Source organism: Rhipicephalus microplus, unplaced genomic scaffold (genome assembly GCF_043290135.1).
Source record: "Rhipicephalus microplus isolate Deutch F79 unplaced genomic scaffold, USDA_Rmic scaffold_12, whole genome shotgun sequence".
In the NCBI taxonomy this organism is placed as follows: domain Eukaryota; kingdom Metazoa; phylum Arthropoda; class Arachnida; order Ixodida; family Ixodidae; genus Rhipicephalus; species Rhipicephalus microplus.
The window spans coordinates 48,601,184-48,627,701 of NW_027464585.1; the positions used below are offsets into that span (position 1 = coordinate 48,601,184).

The 26,518-nt window shown below is 45.2% G+C and overlaps 1 protein-coding gene and 1 long non-coding RNA gene across 2 annotated transcripts; one reads left to right on the forward strand and one right to left on the reverse strand.

Annotated features, from left to right (window-relative positions):
- Nucleotides 1–6,015: 6,015 nt before the first annotated feature.
- On the forward strand, nt 6,016–13,413 carry LOC119166794 (uncharacterized). Its single transcript, XR_012888534.1, has 3 exons — nt 6,016–6,319; nt 7,099–7,251; nt 10,295–13,413. It is a non-coding gene; the product is annotated as an uncharacterized LOC119166794 (long non-coding RNA).
- An 8,529-nt stretch (nt 13,414–21,942) lies between these two features.
- LOC142783729 (uncharacterized) lies at nt 21,943–26,041 on the reverse strand. The gene is made up of 3 exons (XM_075882309.1): nt 26,000–26,041; nt 23,811–24,240; nt 21,943–23,657 (listed from the first exon to the last, which is right to left on the reverse strand). Exons 1-3 carry the CDS (start codon nt 26,039–26,041, stop codon nt 23,452–23,454), a joined length of 678 nt encoding a protein of 225 aa, XP_075738424.1. The 3' UTR covers nt 21,943–23,451.
- Nucleotides 26,042–26,518: the final 477 nt, after the last annotated feature.

Here is a 26,518-nt window from a genome sequence, read left to right on the forward strand (position 1 = left end):
GTTCACTTTTGGCTTTAACTGTGATTTTTATTCTGTATGGTCTAGAAATATTTTACCCATGCTCGCTGAAGCGCCGTGCGTTGCAGCTCCCATAGGATGGATGGATGGATAGATGTGGTTTTACTCTTTAGAAAGGGTGGCGGCTAACGCCACCTAGTCGTAATACTGAACTAACCATTATATTTATCTTTTTTTTTTCTTTGAATAGTGAGGTTGAGGATTCGTACTTTGCAGTGAAGGGTTTCATTTTCACTCGTGCCTTCACTTTAGCCACCAATCACATGACCTCCTTCTAGTTAAGTCTGCCCGCTTAAAGTCTATTTTGCCCTCCCTGTCCCTAAACCCCAGTGCTTTGAAAAACTCCGTGCCATCATCCTGAACTATAGGATGAAGCCCTTTACAGAACATCATCAAGTGTTCGGCAGTTCCTTCTTCCTCTCTACACGCACTGCATACTGTGTCTACCCCTTAACAGTAAAGAACTACCCTGAGTATTATCATAGATCCTTTCCTTGGCGATTTCCTGCTTAAAAGTTCGATAGATCTTTAGTTTGGACTTCTATATCATGCCAATTCTCCACATGTCAGTCTTCGTTTCCTTCACTTTCTTCTTAACCGATAGTTCTTTTTGGTTTGGCAACCTGCTGTTTTCTAAGTATTTACCAGTCAATTTCCTGGTTCGCTTCCTCCATTTTGTATCGACATTCTTCATGTACAAGTAGCTGAATACCTTCCTAGCCCAACGCCCCTCCCCCATTTATCTCAATCGCTTCTCAAATTGTATCTTACTGCTAGCTTCCCTGCCCTCAAATGATGTCCAACCCATATCACCTTGTACTCCCTGATTTGGTGTATTCCCGTGAGCTCCTAAAGCGAGCCTACCTATTCCACGTTGCTTAATTTCTAATCGTGCTTGAACTTCTGATCTCATGCACAAAACCGCATTGCCGAACGTCAGCCCAGGAACCATGATCCCTTTCAATATTCCTCTCACAACATCATACCTATTGTAATTCCACAGTGCCTTATTTTTCATCACTGCTGCATTCCTGTTACCTTTAGTCGTCACGTATATTTCGTGTTCCCTTAAGTACTTGGTTCCATTGCTTATCCATACGCCCAGATATTTGAATTTATCGGTTATCTCTAGTGTGACCTCCTGTATTCTAAGCTCACTGCCTTCTTTATCATTAAAAATCATGACTGCTGATTTTTTTATTACTGAATCTAAAATCTAACCTATCTCCCTCATTACCGCAGATGTCCATCAATCTCTGCAAATCTTTCTTGTTGTCGGCCATAAGCACTATAATATCTATTACATTAGTGCTGGTAGTGCCTGATCAATGAGTTTTCCTTGTTTGACTAAGGAGAGGTTGAAGCCAAGTCCACTTCCCTCTAATTTGGCCTCTAATTCTTGTAGGTACATCATGAATAACAAGGGTGACAGTGGACACCCATGCCTAAGTCCCCGTTTCACCTCTGTGCGCTTCGATACCTGTTTTTTCCACTTTATAACTACCTTGTTATCTTTATGGATTTCCTTTACAAGATTAGTGACTCCATCTTCCACACCCAGTGTGTCTAGTATCCACCACAAGTCCTCTTCAACCACGCTTTCTTAAGCTCCCTTGATATCCAAAAATGCTAGCCACAGGGGCCTGAGTTCCTTTTCTGCTATTTCGATGCACTGCGTCAGTGAGAACAGATTGTCTTCCAACCTCCTGTGTTTCCGAAATCCATTCTGCAGTTCCCCCAGCACCCCTTCATCCTCTATCCATGCCTGCAGTCTTTCCTTTATAATCTGCATCACCAGCCTGTAGACCACTGATGTCACTGCTATAGGACGGTAGTTGTTTATGTCATCTTTGTTCCCCTTTCCTTTATGGATCATGCTCATCCTGCTAAGTTTCCATTCATCAGGGACTTCACCATCGATTATTGTTCTGCTCACTGCCTCTCTCAAAGTCTGTTTAGACTTCGGACCCAGTGTCTTCAGCAGCATAATTGGAATGCTATCTGGCCCTGTTGATGTACTGCTTGGAACCCTCTTCTCAGCCCTTTCCCACTCTCGTTGTGAAAATGGAGCCCTTGTGCCACTTGATTCATCCCTGTCTATTGTTGTGCATAAGGCACTTCTATGTTGAAATTTTTCTGTCACCCTTGTTCTTAGATATTCAATAGCTTCGTCCCCTTCTAGCCTAGCACCTTGGGCTGTAGTTATAAAACTCTGCTCTCGGCTCGTCTCATTTCTTAGGGAGTTTGCATGGTCTCAAACTTTCGCAGCTGCCTTTCTGTCCTTTTTATGTACTTCTGCCAGCCACTGAGCACTCTTTCTTCTAATCTTTTCATTGATCAGGAGGGATGCTTCCATTCTAGAGCTTAGAAAGATTTCCCATTTTCTTTCAACATCATCTGTCAGTTCACCCCGTTGCTTAGCATGTCTGTGTTCCCTAGAGGCTTCCTGACGTTTTGCTATGGCTCTCTTAAGTTCCTCATCCCACCAACTCTTGGGCTTGTGTCTTCTTTCCCGGGGTGACTTGTCACGTGCCTTAGCAAGCTCTAGCCCAAACAGTCTAATCAGATTTATGTATGTCCACACAGTTTTATTATCCTCATTGATTACTTTTTCAATTTGTTTAGTAGTAATTTTTGTTTGCTTTCTGAATGAAAATTTTCCTATAGTTGCTCATCTTGTCTCCTTCCCACTTTCGCTGCTCTTCCAAAACTTAGCTTGATACATTTGTGATCACTACCCAGACTTCTGAATCCACCTTCATCTATGTGCATTCCCCTGAGCTTATCATACATTCCATTTGACATCAGTGCGTAATCTATCGTTGACTGCAGCCTTCCTACCTCCCATATTATTTGCTCTTCACACTTCTCGGTACTGTTGCACATGATCAAATCATGCCTTTCACACATATCCATGATCGTTTTGCCTGTTGAGTCGGTATAGCCATCTATATCTTCTATGTGCGCATTCATATCTCCTAGTATAATTATCTCGCACGCTCCTCCCAATCAACGCCCTTTGAAATACACTCGACCATTGCCTGGTTTTCCTTTTCGGCCTTCGCTCCCGTCCACAAGTACACCAAACCAAGAAGCGGCATTCGCCCTGCCACTTTCCCTTTTAGCCATAAATGTTCCTTGCACTCCTGCTTGACCCTTTAATTGCCAGTCTGTACTTTTATGAATGAATGCCCCAATACCCCCCCCCCCCCCCCTTCAAGCTGGTTGCTCCATGTCCCGAAGATGTGTATCCACAACCCCATATACTATCAGTTTCTCCTGCCTCAACTGCTCTTCTATCTCTTCCTACTTTAACCTATTCCTCCCACCCTGCATGTTAATATAGCCTACGTCTGACTTAGCTCGGCCCTTGTGCTTACGTCGATTTCTTCTGCCACAGACTTCGTGTGGCTTGAATATTTGTGCCCCTTTAGGTCCGTCTTTGGCTACACTGTTGGCCTCAGAGCTCTGGGTCCCCCTAAAAAAGTTATGGCTTGGCGACTCATTCTGTTACCGACCCTCCTGCCTGTCGCAACACTGTAGTGAATGCCATCCTGTGCAAAGGGGCGAGCGCCGGGCTTGTACACGTCTTGGTTAACTTCTATTACGCTGTATCCAAGTTGCCGGCTCAAACCCTTGATCACATAATTGGCCTCCACTACCCTCCTTTCAATCTCACGAGGCTGCCCCGAGACCTCTGGGACTGTGCATATGGTCACATGCACACTCCCAGAGGCTTCTCGGAGCTTACGCATCCCATCCTCTAACTTTCTCTGAAGGTTCTGATCCTTGCTATTCAACCCATCATTGAGCCCAGCATGATTAATGAGTAGATTTTCGCCCTCCACGCCGTTTTCTACAACCTCCTGAGCTTTAGCCAGTGCATCCACCATGCTCTTCGCTGACTGCGCCTCCCCCTTGACTCTCCCATCTTCCTTCACTGTCTTGAAGACGCCATCCATAACCCTGGCCACGTTAGAGTCCCCCACCACTAGGACCCTTCTACGCTCCAATCGCTGGCTTCCTGTTTGTGATGGCGCCCCTGTTTGCTTCACCTGTTTCTCTCTCTGCCGTCTGTCCTGTGTTTCTGCCCTGCTTGAAGACTGCTGCGTCATTGAGCTGTATGTTCTCGGAGCCTTCGTGCTGTGGCCAGACACTGCGGCCCTCTGACCTCCCTTCTCGCGTGTTCCTTCCTGCCTGTCGCCTTCTCCGCTACCCACGCCTTCCGTCTCACACCGCTCAGGGCCGGGGCAAAGCGTCATTAGCTCCTTTACCCGCTGCTCTAGCTCGGTCCGCCCTTACCGTTCTTTTCGAAGGTCGCCCTTCATTTGCTCTAATAGGCTGGCGATAGCCTCCCCCCGCTCACGCGATGCTCCGAGCTAGAGTGCCTAGTCCGAGCTGTCGGATAAATGTCTGGATGGATGGATGTGGCTGTACCCTTTAGATCGGGTGGCGGCTAACGCCACCTAGCCGTAATACCTAGTGAACTAATTATTATATTTATCTTTTTTTCTTCTTTAAATAGTGAGGTTGAGGATTCGTACTGTGCAGTGAAGGGTTTATTTTCACTCGTGCATTGACTTTAGCCTCCAATCAGATAACCTCCTTCTAGTTAAGTCTACCCGCTTAAAGTCTATTTTGCCCTCCTTGTCCCTAAACCCCAGTGCTTTGAAAAACTCTGCGCCATCATCCTGAACTATATGGTGAAGCCCTTTACAGAACATCATCAAGTGTTCGGCAGTTCCTTCTTCCTTTCCACACGCACTGCATACTGTGTCTACCCTTTCGTATTGGGCCCGACATGTCTTGGTTCGCAACACTCCCGTCCTGGCCTCAAACAGTAGAGAACTAGCCCGCGTATTATCATAGATCCTTTGTTTGGCAATTTCCTGCTTAAAAGTTTGATAGATCTCTAGTGCGGACTTCCTAATCATGCCAATTTTCCACATGTCAGTCTCCGTTTTCTTCACTTTCTTCTTAACCGATAGTTCTTTTTGGTTTGGCCATTTACGGTTTTCTAAGTATTTACCAGCAAATTTCCTGGTTGTAGCTGAATACCTTCCTAGCCCAACGCTCCTCCCCCATTTCTTTCAATCACTTCTCAAATTTTATCTTGCTGCTAGATTCCCTTCACTCAAATGATGTCCATCCCATATCACCTTGTACTCCATGATTTGGTGTATTCCCGTGAGCTCCTAAAGCAAGCCTACATATTCCATGATGCTCAATTTCTAATCTTGCTTGAACTTCTAATCTCATGCACAAGACCGCATTGCTGAACGTCAGCCCAGGAACCATGACCCTTTTCCATATTCCTCTCACAACATCATACCTATTGTAATTCCACAGTGCCCTATTTTTCATCACTGCTGCATTCCTGTTACGTGTAGTCGTCATATATATTTCGTGTTCCTTGGATATTCGGTCTCATTGCTTATCCATACACCCTGATATTAGAATTTATCTGTTATCTCTAGCAGGACCTCCTGTATTCTAAGCTCATTGCCTTCGTTATCAATAAAAATCATGACTGCTGATTTTTTTATTCCTGAATCTAAAATCTAACCTATCTCCCTCATTACCGCAGATGTCCATAAACCTCTGCAAATCTTCCTTGTTGTCGGCCATTCGCACTATATGATCTGTGTACATTAATGCTTGTAGTGCCTGATCAATGATTTTTCCTTGTTTGACTAAGGAGAGGTTGAAGCCAAGTCCACTTCCCTCTAATTTGGCCTCTAATCCTTGTAGGTACATCATGAATAACAAGGGTGACAATGGACACTCCTGCCTAAGTCCCGGTTCCACCTCTGTGGGCTTGGATACCTGTTTTTCCCACTTAATAACTACCTTGTTACTTTTATAGATTTGAAGATAGACACTAGCACCAGAGTTCCCTCCAGTGTATTCGCAATGCACACAGACGGTCGCTCCACGTAGCGGCCGGCGAGAGCAAAATTTCAGAGATGATCCGTTAAGGAGTGGAGCCAGGCGGGGTTCTCGTTTCTTACCAACTTTCGTGCACGCGATGGCAAAATAATCTAAAAGCAACAGGATGTGTTGCGGGCCTCGGTGCACGAACAGAGCGGTAACGGATGAGATTAGCCTTCGTTCGTTTCCGCTGGACGTGCGACTAAAGAAGGAGAGGTGAAGGATGAGATAAACCTTCAGTCGTTTCCGCTGGATGCGCGACTCAAGACGGAGCGGGAGGTGAAGCTCCGTATAGGCAAGCCTGTGACGCTTCCAATGAAGGTTTGCAGTGCACATTTTGTCACCGAAGACTTCTTCTGGAGCAGCATTGGTAAGCAAAATGCTAATTGTTGACATTGTTCACGAAAGCACAAGGATTATGCTTTAACGATATTGTTGAAATGAACGGCGCCGTCGATGCGGGACGATGGACGTAAACACCGCAACACTTGGTTGTTGCTTTTGGAGAGTTAGAAAGCTAGTGCCTAGACGTCTGTCGCCCGCATAAAACGAAGGGAGCGTTAATTTTGGCATTCTGTCGGTCTTTTTAACAGACCGTAATGCGCGACTGCACTTTGAAGTGTCTTTCCTCGCTGGCTCTTTCATTGCGATCAGGGCCAATCCAGATCGGATTTCGTAATCAACACTGACCACTGTTACACGGCAAAAACCTGTCCGGATCATGTTTGGTGCAGACGTCAACGAAACCGTGATCATATCAATCCCAATCACACTTCATCGCAAGTGGCATAGTAGGGACGATTGATCTGGACCGAGCCCGATGCAAATCGGCCCTGATCGCGAGAAAAATTTTCTTGTGACACAGGCTTTGCTTTTTAGCGTGATAGCTTTGCGACTGGTTTTTAAGTCTCATTAGAGTGCATTAGCAATCTGGTTTAACCAACAAAACATTTTAATTTTTAATCCCATCGATAGCCGGTGCATCATTATGAATGCAGAATTACCTAAAATGCTTGGCTGCCATGCATGCATTGAATGCTCGTTTAACAGTAAGGTATTCGAAATGTGCTTTTCTGTAATGTACTAAATTAGATTGTTGTTGTGGCACATGAAATTGCAGGATTTCATTTCAATCCTCATTTTATGTAGATCCCAAATTGTGGACAACTAATCGAAGACGACTGAAGAAGACTGCTGTGCCTTTGCAGAGCTTGCCCATAAGAACACATGAAAAAGAAGACCTGGCAAGGATTCAGGAAGCAGCAGCGCGAGATGCCCGTGCCTCTGTTAGACATGAGCATGGTATGTTTGTTATTATTAACATTTATTATGACACGCCCCGCAGGGCATACAACAAAGAGACCATGGAAGACTGTGGAATTGACCATAAGTGGGTCGCACTGTGGTATATTGTTTATGAGTCGGCATTTGTTCTGCTAGATTGGAAAAGATAGTAAGCCCGTAGATAGTCATATTTTCAAGTTTTTTTCAGTGCGCGAACACAGCAAAAAAGGGACAGGACAGGGTCCACGAGGCTGAAGAGTTCACGACACTTCTTTTGTTTAGCTGCTATGGGATCGTTCCCGAGAAGTTGTATTTGGAGGGCTTGACGGTACAGGCGAGCCTGCCGAAGCCATTCCGAGCGTAGAATCTTGGATACTCTTAAATTGCCAACAGAGGGAGTGAGGCCGCCAAACAATGCCTTGATTCAGGAAGTATCTTTAGTCGGATGCAATATCCCAGAGAGCATGCGCAGCAAACCACCACACTGATTAAACTGACAAGAACGGCTCATAGAAGAGGATATATAGATGCCCGATGTACTAGAAATGTAACTAAAATGTAAGATAGTCAGTTGTAAGAAAATAGTCAGCTCTGTAATGTCAAACCAATTCAGTTCTGTTCTGGAAGTGCTGCAAGCTGTTTAAGCACTACTGGCTGTCAGCGATCTCTAGAAAAGATATCCACTATCCATTGGCAAAGGTTTCATCTCTCCTAGATTTCTTAGGATTCTAATTTCTTCTGCAACCACCATAATGTTGCAGACACTGCAAAACAATGCTACCCGACATTAAAGCTACCACTGAATTGTGCGTCATGGAAATGCTAAGAATGCGCACAATGAAATTCAAGTGTCATAAGTGCATGACACCAATATTAGCAATTGGTTGAAACGCGCACTCACCACTTCGAGAAACAAAGGCACAAAGAAGACGCACACAGAGCCCACTTTTGTGTCTTTGTTTGTCCTTATGTAGAGTTCACACTGCCTTTGTGTCTCTGTCTTTTGTGTTGAATCTGTGCCTTGCAATCACATTTGAAAGAAACTTGAAAGTGCCTAAGTCTTTAAAAAAAATGCAACAGCTGGCTGCAGAAATGCATGGCTGACGAACCGTAAACGAGCCAGACTGATTGGCAGCCAAAACTTATCGCTCTGACTATAAGATATGAAAGAGCTGCTGTGCTGTTTCGAGTGCAAGTTGTAAAAAGTCTGCAGCAAAAAAAAACCTAACAAGGCATAGAATGTGGCTTGTGACATTGTCCAAACGGCATTTTCTCGTGCTCCAGCTCAAGCAGTAAAGAAATGACAGGAGAGGAAGTGAGAGCGTTCAGTTACAGTCCTTTACTCTCCGAAAATTGGCTTCTTTGCAGTGATTTCAGGTGGTGACAAGATGTATTAATGCCAGACGTATGTCGACAAAACATGTGGAGCTCACTCACGCTCGGCAAATACATTTTGCCCTTAGGGCTCATTCGGCCTCAGGCTTACAAAACAATTTCTCAATCGGACTCAAATTGACTAAATTACTTACCCCGACTCACTCATACACAGACTCACCACTTCGAGTTTGAGCGAGTTCACGTGTGAGTTTGCCAACCTTTGATGCCAGATAATATCTTGAAATTCAGGACATAACAGGGCTAATTTAAAGCATTACTCAGATGGCTAGACTACATCACTGTAAACAAGAATAAAAATGTGCTGCTCAGTAGAGCTGCTTGCACTCATCTGGGGCTAGAAAATGTAAACCAATCTACAACTATTCAAAGTATACCCATGTCGTGCTATGGCCAAGATAAAGCAGTTTTCAGTCACTCTTTAATATAAACTGCCTCAGGCTTGCATGTTCAACATATCGTAAGTACACTCTGAGCTGTCACTGTGCCTGTATACTCTTTTGTAATGCAGAATGTTTACGAATTCTTTCATTTTACTTTTGTGTGGATCAGCTTCTCAAGGAACATGTTGGGAGCCTGCTCAACCTGTGCATGTGTCACCTTGTGAAGAGAACCCCGATGAAGCCCTTTGTGGTGTAAAGGCTCAATCATATGCTGTAATATGTAGTGCTATTGTAGTTATATGCATCCAGGGTGAAAGCTTGGAAACTAAAATAAGGATTTATACTAACCAGAGAGAACAACTTTATGTCAATAGCTTGAAGCACGTATCCCTCAAAGCGTTGTTATGCCCTCTGGCAACTTTTTTACCACCATAAGCCATACACTGATCTAACCTTCGATATTGGCACGATTAATAGCTGGCAGGACGACAACGGAGAATGAAGTGAGCAGTACGAGCTAGTATGCAAGGTATGCACAGGGTAAAATTACAGAACGGCTTAAGGAATGCATATCAACTTATGCATTATCATCGAATATAAAGTGAAAACTTCTACTGATTTTTAGAGACGCTTCAGGAAAAAAAATGTGCCACATTTCACCTATTGCAAGCATTCATACTCTTGCTTCAAAATAGGGTTGTTGCAGCATGTACGTTAAATTTTCTCATATTTTGCTCCGTAGTCGAAAATCTCAACATGCCACTTTATCACAGAAACAATGAGTCAAGCAGCTGACAAGATAAACAGGGAGTGAAAGGCCAGAACACTGATACAGTGGAACCCATTTATAAGAGACACTAATGTAAGAAACAATTGAATATAAGAGACACTTGTGTGCGTTGATTTAAATAGGGGTTCATAAGAAAATGCTTACGTGGTACCCTGCTCATAAGACTTCTCATGTACATGACAAGAATTGCTCCCCGGTGTATGCCTCTTATAAAGGGTTCAACCGTATGCACAAATTGATATAAACAGTATAAGATCATGGCATCACACTATCGCACGCATCATCAGTCGTTGGGCAACTGTGTATACATGTGATGCTATGAAGCATTTAAAAACAATTACAAAGCCAAACGAGCTATGTAATGGCTTTTTATAGCAATTAAGCCAAAACAAGTTAAATCATTTTGACGTCATTTCTTCGAAGAATTAGAAAATTCTCAGCACTCTTGCATTGGCTTGAATCTGTCTTTACGGGAAATCTTTCTTGCGTGCAGGTACAAGAGCAGGGCCAGGAAACAGCATCACATCCATGTGCTAGTGGTGCAACTGCTACAGCTGTATCAACAGTGGAGGTTGCAGAAGCCCTTCTTCAGCTTTCGCAGTGCATGAAGGATGTACCAGACATCATGTGCACACAAGACAAAGGCATCCAGGTCGATATAGACTCCATTATAGGGAAGCAGTTCAGGCTTGTAGATATGCTGACATCAGATAATACTGTGCTTGCTTTTACTAGTGTGTCATCAATGACTTTGCTTGTAGTCATTAGTATAGAAGTGAGCAGGATTGAAGACGCAGTAGCTGAAATGTCTACTCTTGAACGAGTCATTCTCGTTCTTGTGCAATTGAAAACTTGCTTACCCTTTGTGTGTATGGCACCACTATTTTCTGTGAGCCGCACAACCATCTCTCGCCACTTCTACAGCACACTGTGTAACCTTGCAGCGGTACTGAAATGTACGATTTCATGGCCAAACAAACAAGAAATTGCAAGCAATCTGCCTCAATGCTTTGAAGAATATAAAGAGGTACGTGTTGTGCTAGACTGCACAGATGTTGCAGTAGAAAAATCGCACTGTGCTTCTTGTAGAATTTTAACATACTCTCTTTACAAAGGTACACACACAGCAAAGCTTCTTGTTGGCGTCTCACCTGCTGGCTTAATTACTTTTGTGAGATGCGGTTTCGGAGGCCGAACGTCAGACAGGACTTGTGTAGAGAAATCGGGAGTTCTAGAAAAACTCGACAGTTTTGAAGATGATGTCGTGGTTGACAGAGGTTTCAACTTGGGCTCACTATGCGAAAACCTTGGGCTGGGGGTTGTGCAGCCTCCGTTTCTTTGTGGACAGCTGCAGTTCACGGCGAAAGACTCAGAAAAAAAAACTCTAAAAATAGCCTGGGCACGTTTGCACGTTTGGCGTGCAATCCAGAGGATGAAAGTTCTTAAAGTTCTGAAGGAACCTGTACCTTGGGAAGTTGTCGGTGCCCTTGATGAAATATTTATTGTGATTGGTGGAATTGTAAATCTCTCCTCCCCTATTTTCTCTGAGCAAAGGTTCGAGTGATATTATAGAACTTGTGTTTGCAATGAAATGTAGTAGAACTTATTATGCAGGTAGTCAGAAACTGAGGTCAATGAAGAAGCTAAAGAAGCTGAGCACCACAACATGAGGGATAACACACCATTGTGCTATGTAAAGACTATTGAGTTAACGGACCGACACACAGGGTCCCTTGGGCAATCACCTAAGAAGATTTGAAAATGAAAGCCATCTTCTTTTTCGTCTATGTCGATGCACAGTTGTACCCCCCCCCCCCCCAGGACACGTGCGTTTGTGAAGAGAGTTATTTTAACTGCATTTCTGAGCTGAGGAAGTTATTTTCAATGTACTCCTAAGCATATGCATAGCTGTGTGGTAGAACACCTGCTAGCCACGCAAATGGCCTGAGCTCAATCCTCACTCGGACCCGGAAATTCATTACTTATTTTATTCGCATATGTCTCGATTTTTCAATCATGGACAAGGTGATTGTTCACTCGCAACCAATGATCCCGACGCCGGAATTTCTGTGAAACGAGTTCTTTAATGCTACCACGTTATTATTCCCAAACCCATTGATGCTTCCAACTGCTCACACAATGGCTGTGTATAGAGCACATGACGAGTGACATTACACATATCTTAAGGGCAGAGGGTAGGCCCATATCTCCCATGTATTCTAAGCCTTTAGTAGCATGCATTTTTTCTTTACTGCGTGTAAAGTGTTTGGGTTTGTTTCATTTTTTGCATTAGCATGTTCTTGCAGTGGAACTAAATGATAATAATCTATCCACTGTTGATATTTTTCGCATTTGTTTAGTGAAGCATGTACATTTCGTCATTACCTCATTATAGTTCGGTAGCTTCGTATTGATGTTTGGTTTATTTGAGGAAGAATTGATCTTCTGTCTTAAATTGGAAGTATTTCTTAGCGAACTGCACGCTATCTGTCTCGCCGCCTAAGCCTGGATGCTATGCTTCATGATCGCCTCCTTGAATTGGGGTAGACCAAAATTAGTATGGAAGGATAAGAGGGTTTTAAGAATATATGTGGCTGATCATGATATGAATTACGGGACAATCATGTCAAGTACATCGTCTAAACCTTTCTTCAAGACATGTGTGGCCCATACCTGTTATCATGGGTCACGGTAGACAGGTAATGCGAGAAAGGTGATTGACATTTTTATCTACCTAGGAATGGCGAGAACAAACATTGGTGATTCTTGGGGGCATTCAAACATTCTACCATAGTACCTCACCAGGTCTCGAAACAGTTTTGGAAAAAGGCCCTGTGTAGCCATAATGCCAGTGCAGTGTCAATTGTGGTGCTTGCTACTTAATTATATAAACCTAAATATTACCCATGTACTCTAATGATGCAGGCGTCATGTCGAGTTAACGTCATTTGGAGTTCAGGGCCATCCTCCAAAGTTAATTTAGGTTGCACTAGCCAGGAGTACTGTCCTCGCAAGCATAAGGGATATATATCAGTTAACCATTTCTGATGTTGGTAACATTCACGTTGCCGTTGGAAATGTTACGGAACTCTTAACAACAGGTTATATAAAACACATGTGACTGTGTGTGCGTACAACATTTGTGCATATCTTTAGCATCATTTTGTAATGTTTTACTGAATGAATCAATTAAAACATAGTCACTTCCCTTCCGCATGTTTCGTATAACATAAGATTCTCATGGTATGTCGGATCTGCCAAATTTGTTTAGGTTGCTCTGATAATTGGTCAAAGGTAACAAAAAAATAGCTTGGACATACAGAGAGCTGAAGTGAAAAAAAAAGTTCATTTTTTCATTTCATCTGCCATGAAATCATGACATGAATCATCTCCCTTTCTTTGTTCCTGGTTTGCCTTGCTGTAACTTCCGGCTTTATTGGTCGAATACTGATAATGGCGGTCAATTGCACCAAATCATATCGCAGCATTACGCCCAAACGGCCTTGATAGTGTTTAGTGCGGCCATGCAGGCCTTCTAAAGTCAGAACAGTTTCAAAGATGGCAGTTTTGGGGGCTTTTCATTTAAATAAAGATGATACATTGTGTTCTCTACGTGTTTCATGGTTCCTTTGCATTCTGTGCAGATGCAATTACTCGAAATCACGGTTTGTGGAAGCTCCACATAAATAAAGGGAGAATATCATTTGCCACCGCAACAAAATCAACAATAGTGCAACTAAACTGAAAATGGATGCACAGAACAGCGCCTACATGCACATCTTGGACACCCCGCAGGGGCGCCTGCGCAAGTAGGCGTTTGGTGTGTAGCGACACCACGGACCCGAGCTAACGGGGGAGTTTCTACTCCCTCCCACGCCTAGCCGTGCGTGGCTTTGTCGTGTCCGAGAAAAAGGGGATCCTGGGGGTTGAGCTGACGCTGGGTGATTGGACCTTTAAGGCCCCCCGGCAGATGCAACACACCCCTTTGGCCCCGGCTTCACGTAGACGGCACCCCTGGGCTGACCCACCCAGGGGAAATCGGCAGTCGCCTTTTCCTATCTCTCTCTCCCTACATCTTTGTCTTTATCTCTTACTATTTATCTGTCCTGTCTTCTACTCTCTTCCGCTATCCGATATTCATGGCGGCAAGGGTTAACCTTGTGTAGGTATCCCACCTTGGATAATTACATTGGGTTATAGTGACAGCGTACGGCTGGCGTCGGGAGGGCTTGTTTTAACAAGTCCAACCACGTCCCCTTGTTGGGCTCCGTGGTGGGTGGTCGCCGCTGTTACCGAACACATTCATACTTGTATGGCTTTACAAGCATCCGCCGACCTTGATCGGTCTCGCAAGAGAGGCCGCACCGAAGCAAGTTATCACGCCTCGAAAGAAACTAAAGTTACTTTCGCGAAGTACCACATTATCCACAGTGACAGCACACCTCTAAGAAAATTATCCCCATTTTTGGTGGCTAAATGCCTAAAAGAAAAAATAGGACCCACATACAAAGCATCCAAAATGTCAAGCGGTGACCTCCTTTTGGAGCTAACCGAAAAAGACCAAGTGCCTAAGCTATCCCAACTAACGAGCATTGGAGAAACAGCTGTCACCGTTTCGGTCCATCGCTCTCTAAACACCAGCAGGGGAGTAATCTCTGAGGAAGACTTCTTAGGCCTTAGTGACGAAGAGCTCCTCGAAGGTTTCCAAGACCAAAACGTCATCAAAGTCCAAAGAATTGTAATCCGTCGCAATAATCAGGAATTGCCCACCAAACACGTAATACTAACCTTTGGAACATGTGAAATGCCCACCTCTCTTAAGGCTGGGTACTTAAAAATAAATGTCAGACCCTACATTCCCAACCCCAGACGCTGTTTCAAATGTCAGAGATTCGGACACGCCTCGCACTCTTGCAGAGGCAAAGAAACATGCGCAAAATGCAGCGCAAACGACCACAAATCAGAAAACTGTTCATCCTCACCCCACTGTGTTAACTGTGACGGGGAACACCCAGCGTATTCCCGGTCATGCCCATGTTGGAAAAAAGAAAAAGAAGTGATCGCTCTGACCGTCAAAGAAAAAATATCATTCAGCAAAGCGCGAACACGGCTATCGTACCTTTCCCACAGAAGTTACGCCGATGTGACGCAGTCGGGGGAAGCGTCACAAAGACCTCAGGAGTCGACCGCTACCACACCCAGTGGTTCCATGGTGACTCAAACCGCCCCCGTAAAAGAAGCAGCGCCAGCTTCTCCATGCACATCAAAGGGCCCGCAGACTCCGGTCTCCCTGGGCCCTAAACTCAATAGAATGCCAAGGCCTGAGATCAGTTTCTCAGCGCCTCACTCTCGATCTTCCAGCGCCTCAGACAAGGCAATGGAGATCGACCACAAAACTCCGGTGTCATCGACACCGAAGGACAAGCGCTCTTTCGAGCGTACCAAACAGGACAAGGACAAAGTCCCAGTAACCACAATAAAAAAGCGATAACCGTAATGGTTATCGTATTTCTCTCTATTTCTATTTCTTAATATTGTCACCTATCATCTTTTATACCGATCAATCCCCAGAAGTATATTTACTTAACTTTATTCTGCCATGGCTTTTATCGTACATTGGAACTGTAGAGGCTTAATTCATAACTTAGGTGACATAAAGGACATCATTAAAAAATTCTCACCAGTAGCCTTTTGCCTCCAAGAGACAAATCTTGGTGCAAAACACAGCCATTTCCTAAAAGGCTTCAAAGTTGCCCGAAAGGACCGCGAACATTGCAACCGTCTTTCAGGAGGAGTAGCCATAGTGGTGCAGGGCAGCACTCCTACGCGAGATGTCCAAATAAACACATCTTTTGAGGCCGTAGCCGTCACCATCCTATCATACAAAACCATCACCATCTGCTCACTGTATATCCCACCTCACACCCTTTTCACCACCAAAAACCTAGAAAATCTAGTGGAACAGTTGCCAAAACCATTTATCTTAGTTGGGGATTTCAATGCTCATTCAACCCTTTGGGGTAGCGACAAAACTGACGCAAGAGGGCAAGCCGTGGAAGATTTCATTTTATCGAACGACATCTGCTTTCTTAATTCCGGTGCTTTTACCTACTTTTCACCAACCTCGCGCACTTTTAGTTGCTTAGATCTCGCCATGTGTTCATCGTGTATTTTTAATGATTTTAAATGGGACGTCGTCAACACGTCTTATGGTAGTGATCATCAACCCGGCATCATAAAACTCATACCATCTTACCCAACTTTAACAAGCAGGCCACGCCGGTGGAAACTGCAGCTAGCGAACTGGCCAGTTTTCACAGAAAACGCTAAGCTCGATGAAGTTTTCTCATCGGAGCTTTCTGTTGAGGAACTAAACGAAGAGTTCGTCAAAGTTTTAATATTAGCAGCAGAAAAAGCAATACCGCAATCATCAGGCATCGTACGCAAGAAATTCAACCCTTGGTGGACAAACGAGTGTACTGATGCCAAAAAACTACAAAATAAGGCCTGGGGAATTCTACGAAGATACCCCACCTACGCCAACCTCATCAACTTCAAACAGGCAAAAGCCAGAGCCCGATTTATTCGAAGACAGGCAGAAAAGGATTCATGGCAAAAATACATATCATCAATTAACAGTTCAGTGACATCTAAACACATCTGGGACCAGGTAAGGAAGTTCAAGGGAGAGTACTCCTCCTACACAATACCACTGCTTACAAGTCCAGACACACAATCAACACTAGAAGACCAGGCCAACCTATTAGGAGAACACTTTTATAAAGTATCATGCTCAGCAAATTACACCAATACATTTCTGAAATATAAAGAAAATGCAGAAAGACGAAGATTGCCTACTAGCAGTACCTCAAATGAAAGTTATAACCTTCCGCTTACGCTGCACGAATTGATCAGGGTACTCTCTGCCGGTAAAAAAACGGCAACAGGGTCTGACCAGATACACTACACAATGTTGGCACACCTATCCCAAGCATTCGCGAAGGCACTTCTCCAATTCTTCAACAAAATATGGGACTCTGGCATAATGCCTGAAGATTGGAAAAAAGCCATAGTCATACCATTCCTAAAACCTGGTTAACCCCCAACAACCCCAAGTAGCTATAGACCCATTGCATTAACAAGTTGCCTCGCAAAAACTTACGAAAGCATCATAAATATTAGACTTACCTTCACTCTGGAATCGGAGCACCTAACAGACGCACACCAGTGCGGATACAAAAAGGGCTGTTCCACCACTGATCACATTGTCAGGCTGGAACAAGAAATACGACAAGAGAGAGAGATAAACTTTATTGAAGAATTAAAATTACGTGACTAATCCCGGGTGGAGCCCTCTTGTAGAGCCCCACTGGCCACAGCGGCTCGCCGGGCCTGGTCTAGGGTCACCAGTTGGCTCCCCAGTGCCAGGTCGGAAAGCCGTGCCTCCCAAGACCACGTTGTGAGTGTTTGTAGTGAGCGCACCAACCTAGATACTGCATTGGCTGGCCGCTCGGTACATTGGTAGGTTATGTGTGTAAGTGTGGCTGTGTGGTTACTACACCATGGGCATACCCCTGTTGTGTATATCTGTGGAAAAATTGCGTGTAGTTTTGATATGTGGGGGTATGTGTTCGTTTGGAGGCGGCGCCAATCCCGGGCTTGTTGGCTGCTTAAGTTCGGATGTGGAGGGGCGTACGTGCGTCTTGTAAGGCGTTGGTTTTCCAATATCTGCCTGCTTGTTACACTTTGCTCTTCATGATGCCCTGTGAGGTGTCCTGAGGAGAGTCCTGCGTCTCGGCCAGTAAGTCCGCGAGCTACGCAGTTTGCCTCCTCGTTCCCCCCCAGGCCGTCATGCCCTGGGCACCAAGTGACGCCATGTGCCTCCATCAACATGGACCCCAAAATATCAGTGACGCACCTTGGAAGTGTGCCTCTAAGGTATAAGCGACATGCAGCTTGTGAGTCTGTCAAAATATACGCTGAGCGGCCCCTTCTTTCGGCTTCTCTGATTGCCAAGGCTATGGCTGCTGCCTCTGCGGTGGCACTTGATCTGGTGCGTAGGGACGCGGAGGCCACGACTTTGCTTTGGTTAGTCACTGCCAATGCATATGCTTGTTTTCTGGAGCCTTGTGGTGGCGCGGGATAAAGACTGACGTCGGTAAAGTAAGCGTCTGGATCGCTACTTCTCTGCAGGAGTTTTCGTGCTCGCGCTTGACGGCGCTTTTTGTTGTAGAGCGGGTGCATGTTTTTTGGAACTGGTTCCACGATTATTTGATCATGTATTTGCTTGGGTACAATGACTGTCTCATCGCCACAGTATTGAGGGGTGAGAGGGTATCCCAGCCTCTGTAGCAGTGTTCTTCCCTGGAGCGTAGTGGTGAGTCGTTCTCGCTGTGCGATTAGCGTGGCGGCGGCCAATTCTTCATACGTATTATGCATGCCGAGTCCCATGAGTTTTTCTGTGCTTGTGCTGTTCGGAAGTCGCAATGCTGCTTTGTACGCAATTCTGATGAGTCTCTCAATCTGCTCTATTTCGGGCTTGCGTGTTGATTGAAAGGGAAGAGCGAACGTGACTCGGCTGAGAACGAAGGCATGTACAAGGCGTACCGTGTCGGCCTCTGTCATCCCATCATTACTTCGCGCAATTCTAGCTATAAGGGATGCAATACTCTTTACGGTGTGTTTGAGTTTGCCTATTGCAGTCTTTACGCTGTTGTTTTCTTGCACGTGCATGCCTAATATTCGAGCTATTGGGGTCCTGTTGATGATCTGTCCGGCAATTTCTAGCTGCAGCGCGGGTGCACGGTTGGACCGAGTGCGGGGGGGTCTTATTTGCAAATATTCCGATTTGCTAGGTGCGCACGACATGCCTGCAGCAGTGAGGTAGCCTTGAATCATGTCTATAGCGGTTTGCAGTACATCTTGTCGTTCTCCATAGGAGCCCTTTGTTGCCCATAGCGTAATATCGTCCGCGTAAAAGGCACAGCCCAGGTTTGGTACAGTCTCCAGCTGGAGGACTAGTTTCCGGAGGCCGATATTGAATAAAAATGGAGACAAGATGGAGCCCTGAGCTGTGCCTTTCAGTGGGAGGTCGTATGGTGATGATTTGGTACCAACTATGCCAATTTGCGCCTTGCGATTTCCAAGAAAATCAGAGGCATAGTTAAATATGCGTTGTCCGCATCCTATGGCTGCAAGACCGTCTAGTATGGTAGAGTGCGCAATATTATCAAATGCTTTTTCGATGTCGAGTGCAACGAGTAGATTGTTGAGACTACCTGGCGCTGGGTTAAGCACTTCCTCTTTGAGCAGTAAGAAGATATCCTGGGTAGACACTCCTCGCCTAAATCCGTACATAGATGTTGATAGAAGCCCCCGTTCTTCTGTGTATTGGTCAAGGCGAGTGAGTATAACTTTTTCGAAGAGCTTGCCAATGCATGACGTTAAAGAAATTGGTCGTAGCTGATCAAGGCTTCGCCGTTTGCCTGGTTTAGGTATGAGTACAACCTGTGCCAGTGTCCATTCTGCAGGTATCTTTCCACTCGGTGTCCAGACTTCCTGATTAAAGTGGTCTGTGATGGCTTGTAATGCTTCATCGCTGAGGTTCCGTACTATGGCATTTGTAATGCCATCCAATCCGGGCGCTGTATTTCTTTTGAAGCTTTGAGCCGCTGCATAAACCTCCGCAAAGGTTATGGGGGCGTCGAGCTCAGTGTTGGGTTCTCCATTGTATTCTTGACTGGGTGTTGGGCTAACGTTTCGCTTGCGTTCTCCTGTGTAGCGTTGTTTCAGCTCTTCTAAAGCATTTCTACACAAACAGTTCTGTCTCTCGGTCTTCTTTAACTTAGAGAAAGCATATGACACAACTTGGAGATACGGAATTCTCAGAGATCTAGCTAACTTAGGCATTCGCGGAAGAATGCTGAACTGCTTACACGATTTTTTATCGAATAGAACTTTTCAAGTACGTTTGGGTACGGTACTGTCACGAATATTTGTCCAAGAAAATGGTGTACCACAGGGCTGCGTTTTGAGCACCACCCTGTTTATAGTGAAAATGAACTCCATCAACAGGGCTATACCCCGTACAGTCATACACTCTATCTATGTTGATGATCTGCAAATTGCATGCCGAGCCTCCAGCCTACCATCCTGCGAAAGGCAACTCCAAATTACAATAAATCGGCTTACGAAATGGGCCGACCAAAATGGTTTCCGCTTTTCAGCCCAAAAAACCACAGCTGTTCTCTTTACGCAAAAGAGAGGATTGTTCCCTGAACCCGCGCTCAAACTATACAACATCAACATGCCGGTGAAACAAGAACACAAATTTCTAGGAATCACATTCGACCGAAAACTAAGCTTTCTGCCACACATAAATGCACTGAAAACTAAGGCAAACAGAGCACTCAATGTGCTCAAAGTACTCTCCCATAAACACGGGGGTTCCGATCGACTCTGCCTTATACGTATTTACCGATCCCTTGTACGCAGCATTTTAGACTACGGATGCATAGTCTACGACTCGGCGCGTAACTCACACATCCGCCGTCTTGACCCTATACACAACCTCGGCCTTCGTCTGTCAAGTGGTGCTTACAGAACATCACCTGTGTAAAGTCTATACGTAGAATGCAATGAGCCCCCTCAATGTGATCGAAGAGCATTACTAACCTTGTCATATGTTTTAAGAATAAGGTCGTCACCTGAACACATCTGCTATGAAATTGCCGCAAAATGTGACTCGCGCTCACACTACCTCAACAAACTGAACCTAATCAAATCACTTGTCCTACGTTTCGAGGAATACTGCCGCTTTTATGCCATCCCTGATGGATCACTAGATGTCGCTATTAAACCACCAAGACTGCCGCCATGGTTTGACCTGTCACAGCTATGCGAATTTTCACTAAGCCGTTTCAACAAAAAAAGCACCCCACTAGAACACATAATCCAAGAATTTTATACACTTCAGCACGAATATAGGGATTACGAAGAATTTTACACAGATGGCTCAAAAACGGAGGACCACGTGGGTATTGGGATTGTGACGACGAAAAGCGCAATTTCTGTGAAAGTATCTCGTAGTTTTTCTATTTTTTCAGCTGAAGCTTATGCCTTGAGTGAAGCAGTTCGGAAAATCATCGCTGAAAAATACAAGAAAGCAATCTTATACACCGACTCACTAAGCACACTAAAAGCACTACATATAAAATCCGAATGTGAGCCTATAGTAGGCGAGATTCTAAACATGGTATACTTAAACAGCCAGGCAACCTGCATCCGTTTCTGCTGGGTCCCAAGTCATGTTGGGATACCCGGAAACGAAAAAGCAGATAAGTATGCTTCCCAGGCAGCCCATCAAACAGTAACAAAAGTAAAAATTCCCCTTAAAGATATCCAGAGAACAATTCGCCTGGCCCTACTAGCAAAATGGCAAAAGCAATGGGACACCTGCACGAACAATAAGCTCCACCTGGTGAAACCTACACTCGGGGAATGGAAGACCTGCCGTCACCAGCAACGGTTTATTGAAGTTGTATTATGCCGACTTCGCATTGGACACACACACCTGACACACAACTTCATACTCGCAAAGGAAGAACAACCAACGTGTGAAAAATGCCAAGAAGCGTTAACACTTATGCACATCCTAATCACGTGCCCCACCATTGAAACACAGAGACAAAAACATTTCAGCAAGCTATACAAACAACACGTACCTTTACACCCTGCTTTGTTACTAGGAGATGACCCTCTAGTTCCTCTGCCTGACTTGCTAAAGTTTCTGAAAGAATGTAACCTGTTAAATAAGCTTTAAAATCTAATCTTTTTAGTGTCCATTTCTGAAAGTCTTGTGTCTGGCGCAGCATAGCCTTAGCTGCTTTTGCGCCATAAAAAACCAAATTAACCTAACCTAACATCTTGGACACACAAGGCAATAGGCCTAGGTGAATGCAACACATGTTAAATGTTAAGAAAAGCAGTGTCAAGTACCTTTTAGTAGCCATAATACGTACTTTTCTGGAAGTCTGTTACGCTAATAAGAACTACTGATTTCAATTTTAAAAACCATTAACTTGATTTTCAAGTTATTGCACACCGCTTAGACAAAGACTGAACCACACGGACACAAGCGCAAACTTTTAACTGAGTTTATTAGATGAACACATGATGCTTTTGTACAATCGTGTTTCATGGATAGAAAAAAAAATGTTGACAAAGATTGATTTACAAAAATGTAAACAGTACACTGCTGATAACCACACATGCCGAGAAATCACATACCTATCGCACAACCCTACATTACGGATACAGATACATTACATCCTTCTGCGTTAGTCCCACAGATGGCATACTGACGCAGCCATTCCGCAGTCGAATAATCTCTGACACCTCAATGATTTCGCGCATCTAATAACTGTGTATAGCGACCACCTTGGTTTCATGGAACTTCGGCTGACATCCGCAATCTTGACAATGCAAGCCTAGGTGTCCTTGTACAGATTTGTGCACAGTGTTGTTCTGCTCCCGGAGTCATTCATTAAGGCATCTTCTCCTCTGGCCTACGTAATTCTTTCCGCGCGAGAGCAGTATCACATCACCACTTTTTGGACACAATCCAGAAACTTGTTCGTGTGGTTAGTTGTGCAAGCATTTGTTCCCATCACATTTTTCTTTGTTACCCTGCAAAGTGATGAGAACTTACGGGGTGCCAGAAGAACCGCTTGCACTCAGACATGGCTCCCAATCTTTTTCAGGCCATGGGAAACACTGTAAAAGTATGGTATCACAGTGGTCCTACAAAAGTCTTCATCATCTAAGTGGTGCGCAATAACGTAACAATGAATAGATACTAACTTGCTCAAGCAAGTACCCTTATATTCACTTGAGCGAGGAACCCCAGGTTGTGCTTGCTCCGAGAAAAAAAGGGACTTGGCTACTCGTCAGTTGGTCTTCAAAAGCCAGGTCGTTCAGCTTAATCAAAACACACAAGAATGTGTGGGGAATTGAATATTGTTAAGGAAAGCTCTATCATCACAAACAACCAAAAAATCTAAATCTGATTTTATTAAATTTACCCTACCCTCAGTCCTTAAGAACTTAACATGGCAGAGCAGGTAAACGAGGCCAAATGTTACTGAACAGAAATGCATAGCCTGCTCATCCTTAGGCATGCTCAGCAAGTTTCGGCAAAACATGCTTGAAATACACAAATTGCAGCTTGCGGACAAGTTTGTCGATGTGGTCATCATTTCTATGCACAGTTAATATCATTGACTCCAGTTCTGAATACACTACGAAGTGTGTAACAGCCAAGTTCAAAAGAAACATGCCAAGCTGCACCAGGGAGAAGTATGCATGCCTAGGGTTCACAGTGATGTTTTTGCTGTAGGCAAGCTTCTTTTGCGCCCTGCCGCGGTCGTCTAGTGGCTAAGGTACTCGGCTACTGACCCGCAGGTCGCGGGTTCGATTCCCGGCTGCGGCGGCTGCATTTCCAATGGAGGCGGAAATGTTGTAGGCCCGTGTGCTCAGATTTGGGCGCACGTTAAAGAACCCCAGGTGGTCGAAATTTCCGGAGCCCTCCACTACGGCGTCTCTCATAATCAAATGGTGGTTTTGGGACGTTAAACCCCACAAATCAATCAATCAATCAAGCTTCTTTTGCGTAGCAAGTTGGGCAACAGTTGGAGTTTTTCCCAGTACAGGGCTCTTGACTTCCAACAAAATTGCAGGGTTGGAATTCTTGAAAACAACACCATCTGGGCTGTATCCAAGCCATGGAACCTTGGGGTGAACAACGAAACCGATCTTTGAAACGTCGTTTCTGGTTATGCAACTGTATTTCTCAGTAGCTAATTATTCGCAGTGTTTACCAAAACGAGTAGTGTTATTTCCCCAGAAGCTTTCGGAGAGCATTTTGGACACCTTGCTTTCCCAAGATGTTGGATCTTTTGGAATGTATGTAAAATAAGCGTGACATATGCTCCCTGTTATCCTCACTTTTCAAGCTCTTCGCCACTTTGTGTTGTCCTGATGCCTTGTCTCAGTGCACATTAGGAGTGCCTCCTCTTCAGTGAGTTCAATGTGTGTGCTGTAGAATTGAAGCTCATTTTTCGCAAGGTCATTTTTGGAAAACTTATAAATTCTCATTGCTGTTGCATCACTGAATGCCACGTCAGGGAACATTAGTTCACTGTATTGTTCCATTTCATTCTTCAAGATGTGCTTGATTAAAATTTGCTCCTGAATAGTGGCACACTCGCAAACTTGATTGCTTTCAATATGGTGCATTCTGCCACGCTGATGCAGCGCCAATGCACTCTGGTGTGCTGTCGCAATCAGTCGCTGGCGTATTTCCTCTTGTTGTTCGGTGCCCAGAATTGGCAGCGGTTTGGACTGTACATGGCACAGTTCTTTGAGTTCTGGATACCAGTCCTATTAATAAAATGAAAGAACACTTTCGCCTTTGACAACACCACGCTTGGCATTGCAATCTAGAAAATGCAGTACGTCCAACAACTGTAATCCGCACATCATACTGAGAAACTTTATGGCGCTCACACTTCGATGAAGCTGCGGCGCGGTGGACGGCCGCGCTAGCTCAAACCAGCAGGTGCAACTAAGCATCCAGCAATCACATGAAGCAGCGACGACACTCCAGTCCTCCTTGGGAGTGGCCAAGGCCATGGCCACGATTTCATCGGAGTTTTCACCACCTAACACATCGCAGGCGGCTACCATCTCGCAGTGTTTACCTTTCGCAGCCGCAGCCCCCATGGCGCCTCCTGTATTTAATATACTTGTAATATGTATTTGAATAACAAAACTAGGCTAATTGACTCGTTAAACACCTGTCTAGTAAAATTTTTGTAGGTTTAACGCATTACACACAAATAATTTACACTTTAAACTAGCTTTAGTAATATTTTTTAAAGTGACGTCACTTTCGTGCGGCGCAGAAGCCACTTCTGTGTGGGGCTGGCTGCTGCACCGCGCGGCGCAGAAGACGCTGCCTTTTACATAGTGTAAGTACACCCGCCCGTTAAAAAAAAAAACAGCAGCAAATCATCAGCATTATCATCATCTAAAAAGTACAGTCACATCAATCCAATCTAATCCAATAAGCACGCAGCTGCGCTTACGAGAGTGTGGTTACGGTGGCGAGAATTGGGAGGTGTGATGAGCGGGGCACTTTTCGCTTGTCGGAGAGGGTCACTTGGCGCGCCGATGCCCCAAGGGGTGCTGATGGCAGCGGCGCGGGCCTAGAGCTTGCTAAGGCGCGTGAGAAGTCACCCCGGAAAAGAAGACACAAACCCAAAAGTTGGTGGGATGAGGAAGTTAAGAGAGCCATAGCAAAACGTCATGAAGCCTCTAGGGAACACAGACATGCTAAGCAACGGGGTGAACCGACAGATGATGTGTAAAGAAAATGGGAAATCTTTCTAAGCTCTAGAAGGGAAGCATTCCTCCTGATCAATGATAAGATTAGAAGAAAGGGTGCTCAGTGGCTGGCAGAAGTACATAAAAAGGACAGAAAGGCAGCTGGGAAATTCGGAACTATCTAAACTCTCTAAGAAATCTTGTATCCGAGTTGCCGGCTCAAACCCTTGATCACACAATTGGCCTTCACTACCCTCCTTTCAATCCCACGAGGCTGCCGCCAGACCTCTGGGACTGTGCATATGGTCACATGCACACTCCCAGAGGCTTCTCGGAGCTTACGCATCCCATCCTCTAACTTTCTCTGAAGGTTCTGATCCTTGCCCTTCAACACATCATTGAGCCCAGCATGAATAATGACAAGATTTTCGCCCGCCGTGCTGTCCTCTACAACCTCTAGAGCTTTGGCCAGTGCATCCACCATGCCCTTCCTTAACTGGGCCTCCCCCCTCACTCTTCCATCTTCCTTCACTGTCTTGAAGACGCCATCCCTAACCCTGGTCACGTTAGAGTCCCCCACCACTAGGACCCTTCTACGCTCCAATCGCTGCTTCCTGTTTGTGATGGCGCGCGCCCCTGCCTGCTTCACTTGTTTCTCTCTCTGCCGTCTGTCCTGTGTTTCTGCCCTGCTTGATCACTGCTGCGCCACCGAGCTGTATGTTCTCGGAGCCTCCGTGCTGTGGCCAGACACTGTGGCCCCCTGACTTCCCTACTCGCCGGTTCCTTCCCGTCTGTCGCCTTCTCCGCTACCCACGCCTTTCGTCTCACACCACTCGGGGCCGGGGCAAATCGCCATTAGCTCCTTTACCCGCTGCTCTAGCTCGGTCCGCCCTTCCCGTTCTTTTCGAACGTTGCCCTTCATTTGCTCTAATAGGCTGGCGGTAGCCTCCTCCCGCTCACGCGACGCTCCGAGCTGTTTTTGGAGTTCTATCCTCTGTTCCTGTTCCGCCCTAAGCTCCCCCTGAAGCCCCTTGATGCTAGCCTCCATGCGCTGCACGGCCGCCTTCAGTGCATCGCACAGCCTGCACACGAAACTCGCCTTCTGCGCGTCGGCCAAACTCGTGAATGCTGTCTCATCTAAGTAGCACCAGCCCTTGCATTCTTCGTACTGCACCAGCTCACTCTCGCTCATGATTTTCCTAGCCTCCTTAGCCATCGAACGCCCGACCATCGGCATGACGATAGTTATAGCGCGAGAACAAAACGACGACACAGAGACAAGAAGGACACGAAAGACACGAGCGCTAACTCGTGTCTTTCGCGAGAGCACGCG